Raw genomic sequence first — 14,173 nt, 5'->3', positions numbered from 1 at the left:
ACGCATCAAAGCAGGAAGTATACAACCAGTTAGACCTTGAAGTAATCTCTTTCTCCAGAAAAAAAACAAAACCAAAAACCACCAGAAAGAGCATGTGTGTGCATGTGTTGAGCAGTGGAGCTGGCTTCTAAGCAGATGGCAAAAGCAAAAGGCAAATCTGAAACACCAGAACTAATGAAGCCCATATACCTACAGATCAATAGCTCGTGGGTATCGACTTTAGTGTGCAAATATGTGCGAGAGCAAAGGTTAAAGTTTTCCTATCATAAAGGCATTAAAGAAGCCTCTCTTCCCCTTTTATTCCTGGGTAACAAGTTAAAAGCGCAAGGCTTTTTGCACAGCAGGAGATTTGACCATCTCCTTCTTCTATCAGTTACCTATTCCATCCAACCCCAAAGAACATTGTCTTTTAGCTTCTAAGTCGCTGTTAAATTAGACTGAACCTGCTCACATACTCAGATTTATTGTTGGGGTGACGTGGGGGGAGAAGAAAAACTTAAGAAAGATGAACTAATGCACAAAAGAATCATCTCCTTATAAAACCCCTTCTTCAGCTGAGGGATAATGGAGTCTGAGGTTGCAACTACTTTAAGTCAAGGATAAAAGGTTCTAGTACTTTACCATCTCTTCTATGGAAACACAAGTTCTTCCAGATATCTTGAATCTTTATTGTAAAGAAGGCAAAGTAAAGATCTTTGAGGATTTAAGAGCCTTCTGCAGCACCTAAGTAAAGATATTTACAACAGTCAGCTCAGTCAAGCTCGTATTTCAATCACATACCAGTAGGCATTAAAATGCAAAGTCTTACTAATTCCTAGTCACCTGATACAAAGCTTTTAAAATGACTGTCCTTTCTTCTTTTCTAACTATTACTGAAAGACTAGTTTTCTGTATCACAGATTAGCTACTGTTTATCAGTATGGTTATAATTTATTCACCCAGGCCAAACAGAATTTCATTCATTATTAGCCAAAATTCTGATAAGTCTTTGTAACCTGCATTTCTTTATCTGTACCTCTCTGGAGCTGAAGTTTGATAAACATCAGTTGCAAGACTCCACTACAACTCGTGAACATGTGAAACACTAAGAATATAAGCATGAATATCCAACACATTCATGCTAATAATTTAAATAATCACAACTTGGAAGCATACAATAGAGAAATCTGGGTTTTAATGAAGTAAAAGGAAAATAAAACTACAGATGTTTCAGCTAGCTGAATCCAACTTAAGTTTCACCAGAGGTATGCTGACACAAAATATAAAGCCAAGCAAGAGTGTAAAGTAATTTGTGCAAAATGAGAGACATTAGCCTCCTTTGACAGGGCATGCAAAAATCCATTATAAAGGCCATTCTAGAAAAAAAATTATTTAAAATATTTAAATACAGACATCACTGTCAAAATAGTCAGCATTTTTATATTCAGTTGAACTAAATGTATTAAAATGTATTAAAAATTTATCAAAAGGTTGTACAGCAAAAGGTCTTCCCCCCATCACTTTTCCAAGTCATCATCAATTCTGGTCTTTAGAAGCAGAAGGACACCAAGAGAGCAAAAATATGGAAGGCTTTAAATGGAATTATTTGATGTAAGAAAACAGCTCCTAGGGACTGGAAGGGTTTAAAAGACAATTGTTTCCTGCTGTATTAGAAAACAGACAAACAGTATATTAGAAAACATATTAAAAAAGAGGTTACTTACTTTGTTATTACTGTTATTATCCTTACACTAGAGTATTCCATTCCTTTGCCTTTGAGCACCACAAATTAGCTCAGCAGAGTCTGTTCATATGGTTAGCAGAACAACTGACCTGCATTTGGTCTTCTCTTTACATTTTCTTGCCTTAAAATGAAATTGCTGACTGTACAGAATTTATTTTCTTGCTAAGCAAAGCATTTAAGTGAGGGATCACCTTCTCAAGTGGTGAACTACTTCCCCTACTTACTTTCCCTTGTGTTTTAACTTCCCTTCCATATGCATAGAGGTAAATGATTTATGGATCCTTTTCCCTTTGATACATGATTTATTTGTATCAGTTTCCACCAATTTAGTCTTCTGCTACACCACTGCCTTTGAGTCCCCAAAATTCCCTGCTCCCAACTTCCAAACCTCTAAAAACGCCTTCCTACTATTACACTTTCTATAACTTTCAGTTTCTGCTCCAAGTTTTCTATCTTTCCCTTCACATTTACATTTTAGGTGCTACGGCATTAGCACAGCTCAAAACAATTACCTCTACAGCCCTCAGACCACATTCCTCATTCTTGTTTTTGTTCTGAGCAGTTTGGTCTTTCCTGAAGTAATATACTGATTTAAGAATTGCTTTAAGGAAGGTGGTAAGAGAGGCTGCTTCCACAACATGCAGTTAGAACTTCTGACAAGGCTGCCTAACTAAGAATATTGTTTTCCCATAACAAGCTGATATTCAACCAGGTCTCAACATGAACAGCAGGCTAAAATAATTCTATCCAACTTCAAGATCATATTAGCAGTGAGAAATGCTAATGCACAAATATGGAGATAACTTTAAAAAGAGAAGGAAGAGCTGTGGAACTGTTCAAAAGGAAACTACTGAACGTCCAGAAGTAAACTGGAATAATTATCTGAAGAAACAGTTAGCTGTATCTCAGCCTATTTGCATGTCCTGTTATTTGAAATGCAGTCATTGCTTTTCCAGCCTCACATTCAATTTAATTCTCCTTGAAAGAGTCTGGACCTGCAGTCACTCAATCATAGAATATACTAAGTTGGAAAGGACCCACAAGGACCATGGAAGTCCAACTCCTGGCCCTGCCCAGGACAGCCCCAAGCACCACACCATGTGACTGAGGGTGAAAAATGTCTTTGACAGCCATGCAATTATTCTTTTTAAAATCAGTTAGGTACCAGTTCATGTTGTTCCTCAAGTGCAGCTCCAAAAAAAACAAACACATAACTTTTATGTATAATGAGCACTAAGTTTAACTTGCATTTAGAAAATAAATTAAATAACTCCAGCTATTCTTCTGGAGTTAAAAGAAGAACACATCCATCTCAGCACTGGTACCTCAGTTTTATTTCAACAAGGACCTTGGTTACCTTCTCACATTTGTCAACCCGATTTTGTCTCTTTCAACCACAAAAAAAGATCTTCTAGCATAAAATGAAATAGCAATGTATAGTTTGGAAGAATCTGGTTTGAACTGTTAAAGAGCATTTACTCAGAAATATGATTATTTATGAAAACCACTAGTAAAATGTGTTAGTGGTGGTACACTGGAAGAGGAAAAAATACAGTTAAGACTGTTTCTATTTCCATATACAACTTTTATTGCAATACCTGTATTCTAAGTGTACAGATACAAATATAAAATGACCCATGACAGGCTTTAAAGCTGCCCAAGTAGCAAACTGAGAAATTAATTCGGTATTATAACCAGAGTTGACAGGACTTCAACAGGTGATAGGAAGCTTCCCCAGTCTCTCTCCAAGAACAACCAGGATCCACCATAGTTTTGGTCCAAGATGTATGCTTTATGTTGGCAGCTGAGTCTAGGAACGAGTGTATTTACCCCAGATGTGCAGCATAAACACAGAAGCAATAAAAAGAAGACTCATGACCAAAACTGGAACAGGTCCACTAAAAATAAAGAGAAAATGCATTAACATAAAAAAGAATTCTGTCTTGCCCATTATCAGCCAAGTGAGCTCATCAGTTCACATGAAATTGTACAAGAAAACTCCTCTTCCCACAGAAATACCTTAAGGCACATAGAAATGAGATAACCACCTCTGTCAAAAACTGCTGCTGCCACTGTTTTAAAAAACAGTTCTATACACCCTAAATGCTACATAAAAAAATACAACAATCCCCCCCTTGTAAAAAAAGCCATTAATGGTTCATTACTATTCATCACTGTTTCCACAGTCTCTGGAAAAGTACCCTCTGTGTTTACAACTCAGATAGCCAACTGAGCAAAGATGCAGTCCCATATAAAAAAAACAACAGAGTCCTCTAGCGGCTACTAAAATTTTGGCAAAAAATTCTCATTAGCTGTTTTATTTTAGAGGTTTTGTTTCATTTGAAAAAAATGGCAGCAGTGGGTGAGAGACGGGGACTTCTGCTTTCTTGAAAAACATAGACAAAGTGGCAAAGCTACACCATTAAATCTTTACCTAAAATGATTATTTTTTTCCCTTCTTACTTCCATATATTGTTTAGAAATTGCATAGCAATGTTTTTAAAAAAACAATTTAATCTTAGGGTGCACATTGATAGCTTCAATCAGCTGTTTCATGCTATTCTAAGATGCAACAACAGTTACATGAATACACACACTCAACACTCCTTCATACCACTCACTTCACACAATCTCATTTTTGATTTTCAACATGCTATTGGGAAATCTCTTATCCAGCCTGTGTTTCCCTCCAGGGTACTGTTTATAAGCATGTAAATGCTACCAGAATACAAATTTTAAAAAAAGGAAACTGAAAAGGGATTCAAAGAGCTTACTGACATATTTTTCTATGAGATCATGATCCACATACTTGAAATGATCACAACTGTAATCTTACATTGAATTTTAAAACTCAGTTATTATCTATCATACTCAGACTTATTTGGGTATGGAGAATCCTGAACACAGACATAAAGCATTTAGCAAATAAACTAATAACAAAGTCCACATGCATGGTGACTACACAAGCAACCCCTTCAAGGGGTGTATTTCACTAAGCAACAGAATGTAACTTTCAAACCCTAGCATTTTATATATATAAATAAATATATTTTATAATTTTATTTATTTACTTATATATATATATATATATATATATGTACACATGTATACATAAAATAAATCATAATTTATAGTTCTTACACTGTATCTGAATTATTATTTAATTGATTTGAGCCTCCAGCAGTAGGAACAAGTAAGCTGCTCTGCCAAGAGCACACAGGAACAAAGCAGCCCCACTAATCAGAACAGAACTACATGGAAATTAACAGTGGGGACTGATTGTGTGTTCAGTGTTTTTTAACATGAAGATGACATCGGACTCCTAGAGAAAAATCAACTCTCCAATACTGACACAGATATCTCATTTCCTCCAGTCCCAAAGAAAACCTGTTGAGACCCTGCAATTCTCCTCCACACACCTGCATCTCCTCAAGCCACCAGAAATAAATAAATGGATTCAGACACCTCTAAAAATTTGGTACTCTGCATTCTCAGAATGTCTTTCATAAGACTGCACATTGTACCACAAGCTCAAATTGACTTTCCATCCACAGGAAAGCTGCCTATAGCTCCTTAAGCAGGAAAGCCCAAGACAAGATACAGGAACCACACATACCAAGTGACCCAAAAGGACGAAAAAGTTTGGGTTTAATTTTCTTTTTCAAAGCATGTAATCTCCAAGCTTTAAGGAGAAAAATATCATATCCCCTCCCTGCCAAATCCTCCACAACTCCCTTTCACTAACAGCTGTTTTTTAAGGCATACACATCTTGAAGTATCTTGTAATGCAAACAAAGAATCTTTCCTGAGGGAAACCAACTTACCTATTCAATGGATTTATTACTCTGGATATTGAATAGATACAAAAATATCCAAAGCATCAGTCTAATTCCGCACAATATAAAATATACAAACTTTTTTATCTAGAGCGAAATTCCCTTCATTGCAGCTAGTATGAATTAACCTGTTCTCAGATGGTTTTATGTATTTTTTCATAGTAATTTAGAGATATTGCATTTTAAACAGTAGGAAAAAAACACCAAAAAAGCCCACCCACCACCACTACCAGGCTAAGCTTTCCCATTGCTTGTGCAGTAGTGATCACAACCATTTCTAAAAACAACTTCAGCTGAAGCACTCACTGAGGCAATCACAAACCCTTGATAGCCCATTCTCACTTTAAAGCCTACTAAACAGGGCAGAGATAATAACAATTGGTTGCTATGGAAAAAAAATTGAAGAAAAATACCTAAAAAGCTGTAAGCAAGAAAGTTGCTACCACACCATGGCTCAGAAAATGTTACATCTAGTGCGGGATGCTTTGTAAAACCAACTCACTTTTATAGCTTTGATTCTTTCATTAAAAGCCTGACCATACAGTTACCCAAAGTAGCTTCCAAATAAACGATTCCCAGTGCTCCAAAACCTTAAAACCAGGAACCACTGTGTCACAACATAAGTAGATGGGAAAATCTGTTTACTGATCTGCTTGCACTGAAGATGAGAACAACTGAGTGGCCATTCAGCATCAAAAGTGAAATCAAATGATTCACAAGGAAACTTAGCAAAATTGTTAAAGTGTATCACAAGTCTACTAAAAAAATCATAATGCCCTTCTGGTTGTTTGGTTGTTGTTAGTTTTTTTTGTTTGTTTGTTTGTTTTGTTTGGTGAAATTCATTTTTTAAATTGAACTTCAGTCAATCAAACAACAGATAAAACAGGCGCCCAGCCTATCTGCATAGATTTGCTCTTGAACACTATTGCTGCTCATTGTCTTTTCTTTGCCTTGTCTCCTTTCTGGACTCAGAATGGAGTAAGCAAGGCAGAACAGCACAACTTTGGTGGTTTGCTGGATACAGTTTGTTTTCTAAAGTTTCAAGTACATACGAAAATGAAAACATGTACAACAACTTCAAAGGAAGGATTACTCCCAGAACTATCACTAAGTAGCCTATAACCATGCCCTTCCCCAAATGTGCAGCTAGCAGCAGCCCTCTTGAAGAACTCCAAAAGAAAATATTAACGGATTTGAGAAAAAAAAGCACAACAGGGTCAGTCCCGAGCATCTCAAGACTTTTCAACCCAGTAAGAATAAGTGCTCATGAACTGTAATTCTACAATAAGCAGGAATTTCCACTCAGAATGTAACTTGGCATGCACTCATCAGCTCAAATACGTCTTCCACTTCTGTTACCCAAGTATTAGGCTTCAAATTTTGTTGGGAAAGTCATCTGAATGGCTCAAAGTGGTCAAAAGAGTAAAAACTTAGGCTCTCTCTATAGTGTAAGGGACATTACTAGGTATTTGATCATAATCTTGGAACATTCACCTTGTGAAAATGGAGATATACAAGGTATTGGCACGCTATTTGCTAGGCAAGTTCAGCTAAAGTAATTTATCTACAGCTTTTCAAGACAAACACCTGATGTGAGCATATGGTTTATCAGTGATATTGTATTTTCAAGGGGTGCACAGGACCATAACATAGCTATTATAAGACAAAACACAAAATTTTTACTTAAAAGAGTATGAAAACATACACACAGATGCTTTAACTCATTGAGACAAGTGATCTTTCTCAACTTCAAAGTGATTGCTCAAAGCCTTCAAAGACCACATAGGGTAAGCATTGGCAATTACAAAATACAACTCCTACCTACCTTTTTAAAACCACTGTAACTTTAGAAACTCCTTCTCCAGGGTCACAGATATGTCATTCCAACCATCAACTCAGCAACTTTTCCCATGCACCCCAGAACACTGACAGATTACTATTAATTCAAAGACTGCAAGACAATGTAGGCAGGAGAACTCTGCACCCCTCAAGCCTGCCACCACCCATTCACCCAACTTACACTTTGAGCCCCGGCGAGTCCTCCGTGTAGAACCGCCACATCCCACCAGTCCCTGTGGATGTGGCACGGCCTGCACTCCTTGTCCCACAGCTGGCATTTTTCCTTTAATGGGTGGCAGAAGAAAACAAAAACCAAACAACACGTTAGTACTCCACCAGCTTCTACGACCAAGCAGCCCAGGAGACTGCAGAAACAATACACTTCACAGAATCGATCAGGTTGGGAAAAACCTCTAAGACCATCAAGTCCAACCAATGACCCAACACCACCGTGTCAACTAGATCATGGCACTGACTGCCACATCCAATCTTTCCTTAAATACCTACAGGGACACAGTAGGTATTTATATTTTACACCACCTCCCTCGGCAGCCCATTGCAATGTTTAATCGCCTCTTCCTCCTGATGCCCAAGCTAAACATCCCCTGGCGCAGCTTAAGAGTTGTGCTCTCCTATCCTGTCACTAGTTGCCCGAGAGAAGACACAGCCCCTCACCTGGCTACACCCTCCTTTCAGGTGGTTGCAGAGAACCATAAGGTCACCCCTGAGCCTCCTTTTCTCCAGGCTAAACACCCCCACAGCTCCCTCAGCCCCTCCCCATAGCACCGGTGCCGCAGACCCTTCCCCAGCAGCGTTGCCCTTCTTCGGACTGGCATCAGCCTGTGCTGCCCCGTCGGAGAGGGCACCAGCCCGGCGAGCAGAGCGCACCGGGACAGGAGCTGTCCCCGCAGGGGCGGCGGGCACCCACCTTTGCCGGACGGTGGATCCCGCGGCGCGGGGAGCCACAGCCTTGCTGGGGGAGCGGCCGGAGGAGCCGACGCTGGTGGCGCTGGGGTTGGGCCCGGGCTGCGGAGAGAGGAGAGAAGCGGGAGGGGGTGAGAGGCGGCGGGCACTGCCGGCGGGGCAGGGGCGCCCCAGCTGCCCCCCACCTGGGGCAGCCCCTCACCATGGCGGCGGCGCTGCTGGGGCTCGGCGGTCTCACACACGCTCCGCTACAGCCGCTCCGGCCACGTCCCCGTCCGCATCAGGCTCCGCCCCGCGCCGCGCATCCCGGGGCCTCGCGGCTTCCCCGGATAATGCCTGAGCAGCAGCAGCCCATTGTCCCTGTACCCATGGATACAGGGATACGTTCCGAGACCGCTGCCCCCTGTGACGCCTCGGTCGCGCCCGCTCCTTGCGCAGCGGCCGGACCGGCGCGGGACCGTGGAGAACGGCACGTCGGGCAGCAGCGGGGCCGCCCGGCGGGCGGGACGGGCGGGAAGGCCCGGGAGGAAGGGAAGCAAGGCTGACGTGTCCCACCGGGACTGCCGGGCTGCGCATGCGACCGCGGCAGCGGCCATGGAGGAGGCGGAGGAGGCGGGCGGAGCGGGCCCGTCCGTGCTGTTCCTGCACCCGGACCTGGGCCTGGGCGGCGCGGAGCGGCTGGTAGTGGACGCGGCGCTGGCGCTGCGGGCGCGGGGCTGCCGGGTGCAGATCTGGACGGCGCACTACGACCCCGGGCGCTGCTTCGCGGAGACGCGCGGGCTGGCGGTGCGGCGGGCGGGCGGCTGGCTCCCGCGCAGCCTGTGCGGCCGCGGGCACGCCCTGTGCGCCGCCCTGCGCATGGTCTTCGTGGCGCTCTACGTGCTGCTGCTCAGCGGAGAGACCTTCGACGCCTTCGTGTGCGACCAGGTGCGGGCATGGGCATGGACATGGGGACGGGGACGGGAGCGCCGCTGGCCCGACTGGAGGCAGGGATGCTCCAGTCGGGGCTGCTCTTCACAAAATCACCGAACTGTTAGGGTCGGAAGGGGTGTCTAGTGATCATCTACTCCAAACCCCCTGCCAAAGCAGGGTGTCCTACAGCAGGTTTGGAATGTCTCCAGAGAGGAAGGCTCCACGACTTCCTTGGGTGGCCTTTACCAGTGCTCTGCCACTCTCAAAGTAAAGAAGTTCTTCATGTGGAGGTAGAAATTCTTGTGTTTTAGTTTATGGCCACTGGTCCTCATCCTGTCAGTGGGCATCACTGGCAGCATCCTCTTAAAATGAGGTCCACCTTTGAGATATTTATATGAATTAATCGTCTCCTAGGCCTCTCTTCTTTAAACTAAACTAGCCCAGTTCCTGCAGTCTCTCATAAGAGACATGCTGCAGAACCCTGGAGTATCAAATCCCGACAAAATTGAATTCATTATCGGGTGTGCAACAAGCCAATAATGGCACACTTAAGGGAGAGGCATCGATTGTTCATTTCAGAGCTGTGCAAGCCTGGCTGCTCCACAGTGTTCAACAAATTAAGAACACCCCATCAGGCTTTCTGTGCCGTCTTTTATACACAGAAATTCAGAGTTAGTAACATTCAAAGTGCAGCCCCTCATAATACTATGATTGGCTAATCGTTTCCAGAGAAGGGCAGTGGAGGTGGGTTCTGGACCTCAAGTCTTATGACAGGTGGCTGAGGGAGCTGGGATGTTTAGCTGGGAGAAAAGGAGATTCAGGGGGACCTTATCACTCTCTATAACTGCCTGAAAGGATGTTCTGGCCAGGGGGGGATTGGTCTCCCTGACAGCTAGTGGCAAGGTGAAAGAACATAGTCTTAAGCTGCACCAGGGGACACTTAGCTTGGACATTAGGAACAATTTCTTCAGAGAGGGTGATTATGCATTGAAATGGACTGCCCAAGGAGGTGATGGAGTCACTGGCCTTGGATATATTTAAGAAAAGACTGGATGTGGCCCTTTATGCCATGGTCTAGGTGACACAGTGATGTTGGGTCATCGTTGGGACTCAGTGATCTCTTTTCCAACCTGACTGATTCTGTGATTCTATGCAAGTTACATGTCCCCAGTTAACTTCTACATTTGCTTGGAGAAATGGTCTTCACCTGAGCAGAGGTCTTTCTGACCTGTGGATGTGGTTTTTAGTGTTATAATGAATGTAGTTTAGCTATAGGATGCATGGACCTTGAGTATTTTGCGAAGTTAGCAATGTATACATAGACAGAAATCAAGATCTTGATTTACTACATCTTTAAGGCTTGTTACTCCAGGATTTCATTGACTAAGGGATGCTGGCTGCTGACAGTTCCATTGATGAGATCTTCTTTCTTGCTGATTAGGCTTGAAAGTGTACAAAGATCTTACATCAAAGAATGTCCTGACTTTAGATAATCTTGACCTATTCCACATTTTGCAATTAAAGTCTTACATTCTGGGGCAGCTGGAGGGAGAGGATGCCACTGCTGCTTGGACTCTGCTCCCAGCACCCCTGGTAGTGGCAGAAGGAGGTGCTTGGAGAAGTCCTGGGGCTTGATGGGACCTTGGTGGGGAGCTGGGAGAAATTATAGGGCCACAGGAGGTCCTGGATGAGGGAGTACAACTTGATGTGCTTGTGTGGGGAAGAGGGAGAAGGCACTTGGCTTGCAAAGCAGCGGCTCTCAGCATGGCTTTGAAATCACATGTGCACACTGGTGGCACTGACACAAACAATTAACCTCTCCTCTTGTCCCATCTCTCTGGTTGCACTAGGTGTCTGCCTGCATTCCTGTGCTTAGACTGGCCAGAACCCGTAAGAAGGTTTTGTTTTACTGCCACTTTCCCGATCAGCTCCTGACCAAGAGGGAATCGTTCCTGAAGCGCCTCTACCGACTGCCGCTCGACTGGCTGGAGGAGTACACCACTGGCATGGCAGACTGCATCGTTGTGAACAGCAAGTTCACTGCTAGGGTGTTCAAAGACACATTTAAGTCCTTGTCACACATAAAACCAGATGTCCTCTACCCATCGCTCAACATCAGGAGCTTTGAAGAAATTGTTCCTGCAGACATAGCTGATCTGATACCGAAAAAGAAGAAGTTCTTGTTTCTTTCCATTAATAGGTATGAGAGAAAAAAGAATCTGGCTTTGGCTCTCGAAGCTTTGCACGAACTTCGAGGGAGACTTGATTCCCATGAGTGGGATGAAGTTCACCTGGTTATGGCAGGTGGTTATGATAAGCGAGTTCTGGAAAACGTGGAGCACTATGAAGAGCTGAGGAGACTCGCGGCCAAACTTGATGTTAATGACCATGTGACTTTTCTGAGATCATTCTCTGATGAACAGAAAATCTCTCTTTTTAGTAACTCTGTGTGTGTGCTTTATACACCAAGCAATGAACATTTTGGCATTGTCCCTTTGGAGGCAATGTATATGAGATGTCCAGTTATAGCAGTTAATTCAGGTGGTCCTTTAGAATCAATCACACATAATGTTACGGGATTTTTGTGTGATCCTCTGCCAATGCAATTCGCTGATGCCATGGAAAAAATTGTGAGAGATCCCCTCTTAAAGGACATAATGGGAGCAGCTGGGAGAGTGAGAGTTATGGAAAAATTTTCTTCAGAAGCTTTCTCAGAACAGCTGTACCAATACATACGCAGACTAACAGAATAAAATTCCATTCCTGTTTAATAGTTTACAACGTTTGTGTCTCTCATTTGTGTAGGAGACCAGTATTCATTGTGACTAGTGAAGAATTAGGGATATCTAAATGTCCTTGTTTTGCTTCCTGTGCTGCCTTATGTCACTTGACACATAGAAGGAGCAAAACATGTCCCACTGTGTCATTAGAAGGTTAAAATTTTCATGTGGTAGACTGATCTGCCATTGCAGGAGTGAGTTTGTGTACTGTGCCTTGGCAAAATGCAAAGTTGAATGGCAGTAAGTTACTGCAGGAAAATGACTGCATTTTTATTTAATACTATATGGAATGGCTGATTCAACTTACAAAATTTGGATTTGTCCAGATAAGACACACACAGCCTTATTTTTATGTATTTAAAATGGTCATCAGTAATTTGTAAGTAAAAAAGGGCTGTCTTAGCTGAAGTATGGAGAGAAGTGCACAGTCCAACTAACTGCATGTTTCAAAACCCCAGCAGTGTTAGGAGTATGAATGGTATGGTTTTTAAATGACTGAGCATAACTGTGCTTGTCCAGTTGCATTGTGTAGTCACACTGGGTGTCAGAAAAAAAGCATACAGGTGTGTGAGCAGGAGAAAGTGAGGCTAGAATAACACCAAGGATATCAGACTACCTCAGGCAAAAAGGTTAGTGCTGAAAGCTATGTTTGTTTGTTACCTGCAGTGCTTGAGGAGGTAATTTTACTGTGGGAATTTCTGTAGGTTTGTAGGGTTTGTAGATAACTAAATGATTTTCTTTATATTTAACATTTCATTCTGAATGATAGCACACTTTTAAAAAAGGTCTTAATCTGGACCAGGCAATAAAGACATTTTATTTTGCCTAATTTAGTGGCAACTTTATGTTTTCCTAATGCAGTGAGTGCACGCAGGACAGTACTGTGATTTTTTTTCCCAAGCCGCTGTGGGGAAAGAAATATATTTTTTGTTCATCTACCTCTCTTTTAGCGCATCCTTATTAGTTGATGGTTCTATTTGTTATAACACATATAATAATCCATACAATTGACCTTTAAGTGTGAAAGTAGATCCAGTGAAATCCAGTGTTACCTATAAAATACAATTTGCAGCGTGGTGTGAAATGTAATTTGTGGTCTGAATTCTGCAATTTCTACTTAATGTAGTTTCAGGCATTTCTACATTAGTACTTCACAACAGAGAGACCATTCTTTTTGTTGCTTAGGACCAAAACCCACATCTCAGTATACTTATAAGGCTTTTATTTGAAGTAAAGCAAGCAAAAATCAAAGTCTGTCGTTGTCTTTAATCAAGAAGTTGGAATACTCTAAATTTTGTTTGTTATGGAGTGAGAGCGGATGGTCTCACAGGCCCTGTTTCCTGCATATCTATTCAGTCAGAATTTAGGCAAGCCTAAGTCTATATTCTTGCAAGCCTGTTCCTTCATTTCTACTCCATTCCCACCTTTAAAAGCTTTCCTAAATCTTTGTGCAAGTTTTTCATCATGGGTGTGGCAATGGGTGACTGAAGGACCAGAAGAGACAGTGAAGACTATCTGTAGTCAGATAAACATGACCCTTGGGACATGTTTGCCCTCAATTTTAAGTTCCATTTAAAAGGTACAAGGTGGCTGGGGCCAATTCCTGTGCTTGCTTAGTCTGTGTTACATTCTCCTCTCTCAGTTGTGCTGGGGTTAACCTGTAGCCTTAAGAGACACACTGGTGCACGCTTGCCAGCATAGCTGCAGGGGTAGCTCTGTTTCTGCTCCAGCCTTGGCCTCCAGCCCTTTCCTGAGCTGTGTTGCTGGCAGGCATGTGCCTAGTCCTATATTCTGCAGCTTCTGTTCACTGAATTTCATGGATTCCACTTGGACCTGACCTGCCATCTCATATTTTCCTGGTGATTGCTGTGACTGTCAGCAGCTGCTACTGTCACCAGGCTGCCCCCCTTGGGTACTGTGCCCTGGTTGGTGAGGTCACTGTCCCGTGGTGTGATCTCCCCTGACTTTTCACTGCCATCCCTTGCAGAGCAGCCCCAGTCCTGCTGCTTCATGGCAGGTAGGTTGGACCACTTCAGTCCTGAGGCTGCCTGCATGGAGCCTGGCCTTCAGACTCCTCATTAGCTGCTGATCAGGCTCAGACTCCTGCAGGAATCTGTGGTCAATGTGTAGGAGTGTGGCAGAGCACTGCAGGCTGCTTC

The 14,173-nt window shown here is 42.8% G+C and overlaps 2 protein-coding genes across 2 annotated transcripts; one reads left to right on the top strand and one right to left on the bottom strand.

Moving 5' to 3' along the window:
* Window positions 1-1,213: 1,213 nt before the first annotated feature.
* On the bottom strand, window positions 1,214-8,683 carry SEC61B (SEC61 translocon subunit beta). The gene is made up of 4 exons (XM_054285341.1): window positions 8,525-8,683; window positions 8,327-8,424; window positions 7,580-7,681; window positions 1,214-3,621 (listed from the first exon to the last, which is right to left on the bottom strand). The coding sequence occupies exons 1-4, from the start codon at window positions 8,525-8,527 to the stop codon at window positions 3,534-3,536; spliced, it is 291 nt and encodes a 96-aa protein (XP_054141316.1). The 5' UTR covers window positions 8,528-8,683; the 3' UTR covers window positions 1,214-3,533.
* A 226-nt stretch (window positions 8,684-8,909) lies between these two features.
* On the top strand, window positions 8,910-13,213 carry ALG2 (ALG2 alpha-1,3/1,6-mannosyltransferase). The gene is made up of 2 exons (XM_054285084.1): window positions 8,910-9,249; window positions 11,085-13,213. The coding sequence occupies exons 1-2, from the start codon at window positions 8,917-8,919 to the stop codon at window positions 11,985-11,987; spliced, it is 1,236 nt and encodes a 411-aa protein (XP_054141059.1). The 5' UTR covers window positions 8,910-8,916; the 3' UTR covers window positions 11,988-13,213.
* Window positions 13,214-14,173: the final 960 nt, after the last annotated feature.

The sequence above is a fragment of the Melozone crissalis genome, unplaced genomic scaffold (assembly GCF_028551555.1).
Source record: "Melozone crissalis strain CALT ecotype California unplaced genomic scaffold, PUWL_Pcris_2 ptg000042l_1, whole genome shotgun sequence".
In the NCBI taxonomy this organism is placed as follows: domain Eukaryota; kingdom Metazoa; phylum Chordata; class Aves; order Passeriformes; family Passerellidae; genus Melozone; species Melozone crissalis.
The sequence above is the reverse complement of the archived record's forward strand: the minus strand, read 5'-3'. Positions and strand labels throughout refer to the sequence as shown.

Bases quoted from the DNA above. Each gene is read 5' to 3' on its own strand.
- SEC61B (XM_054285341.1), bottom strand. The intron at 7,682-8,326 runs GTGGGTGCCCGC...CACCCATTAAAG, and splicing joins GGATCCACCGTCCGGCAAAG to GAAAAATGCCAGCTGTGGGA. The intron at 3,622-7,579 runs GTAAGTTGGGTG...CTTTATTTTTAG, and splicing joins GACTCGCCGGGGCTCAAAGT to TGGACCTGTTCCAGTTTTGG.
- ALG2 (XM_054285084.1), top strand. From the start codon at position 8,917: ATGGAGGAGGCGGAGGAGGCGGGCGGAGCGGGCCCGTCCGTGCTGTTC. The intron at 9,250-11,084 runs GTGCGGGCATGG...TGGTTGCACTAG, and splicing joins ACGCCTTCGTGTGCGACCAG to GTGTCTGCCTGCATTCCTGT.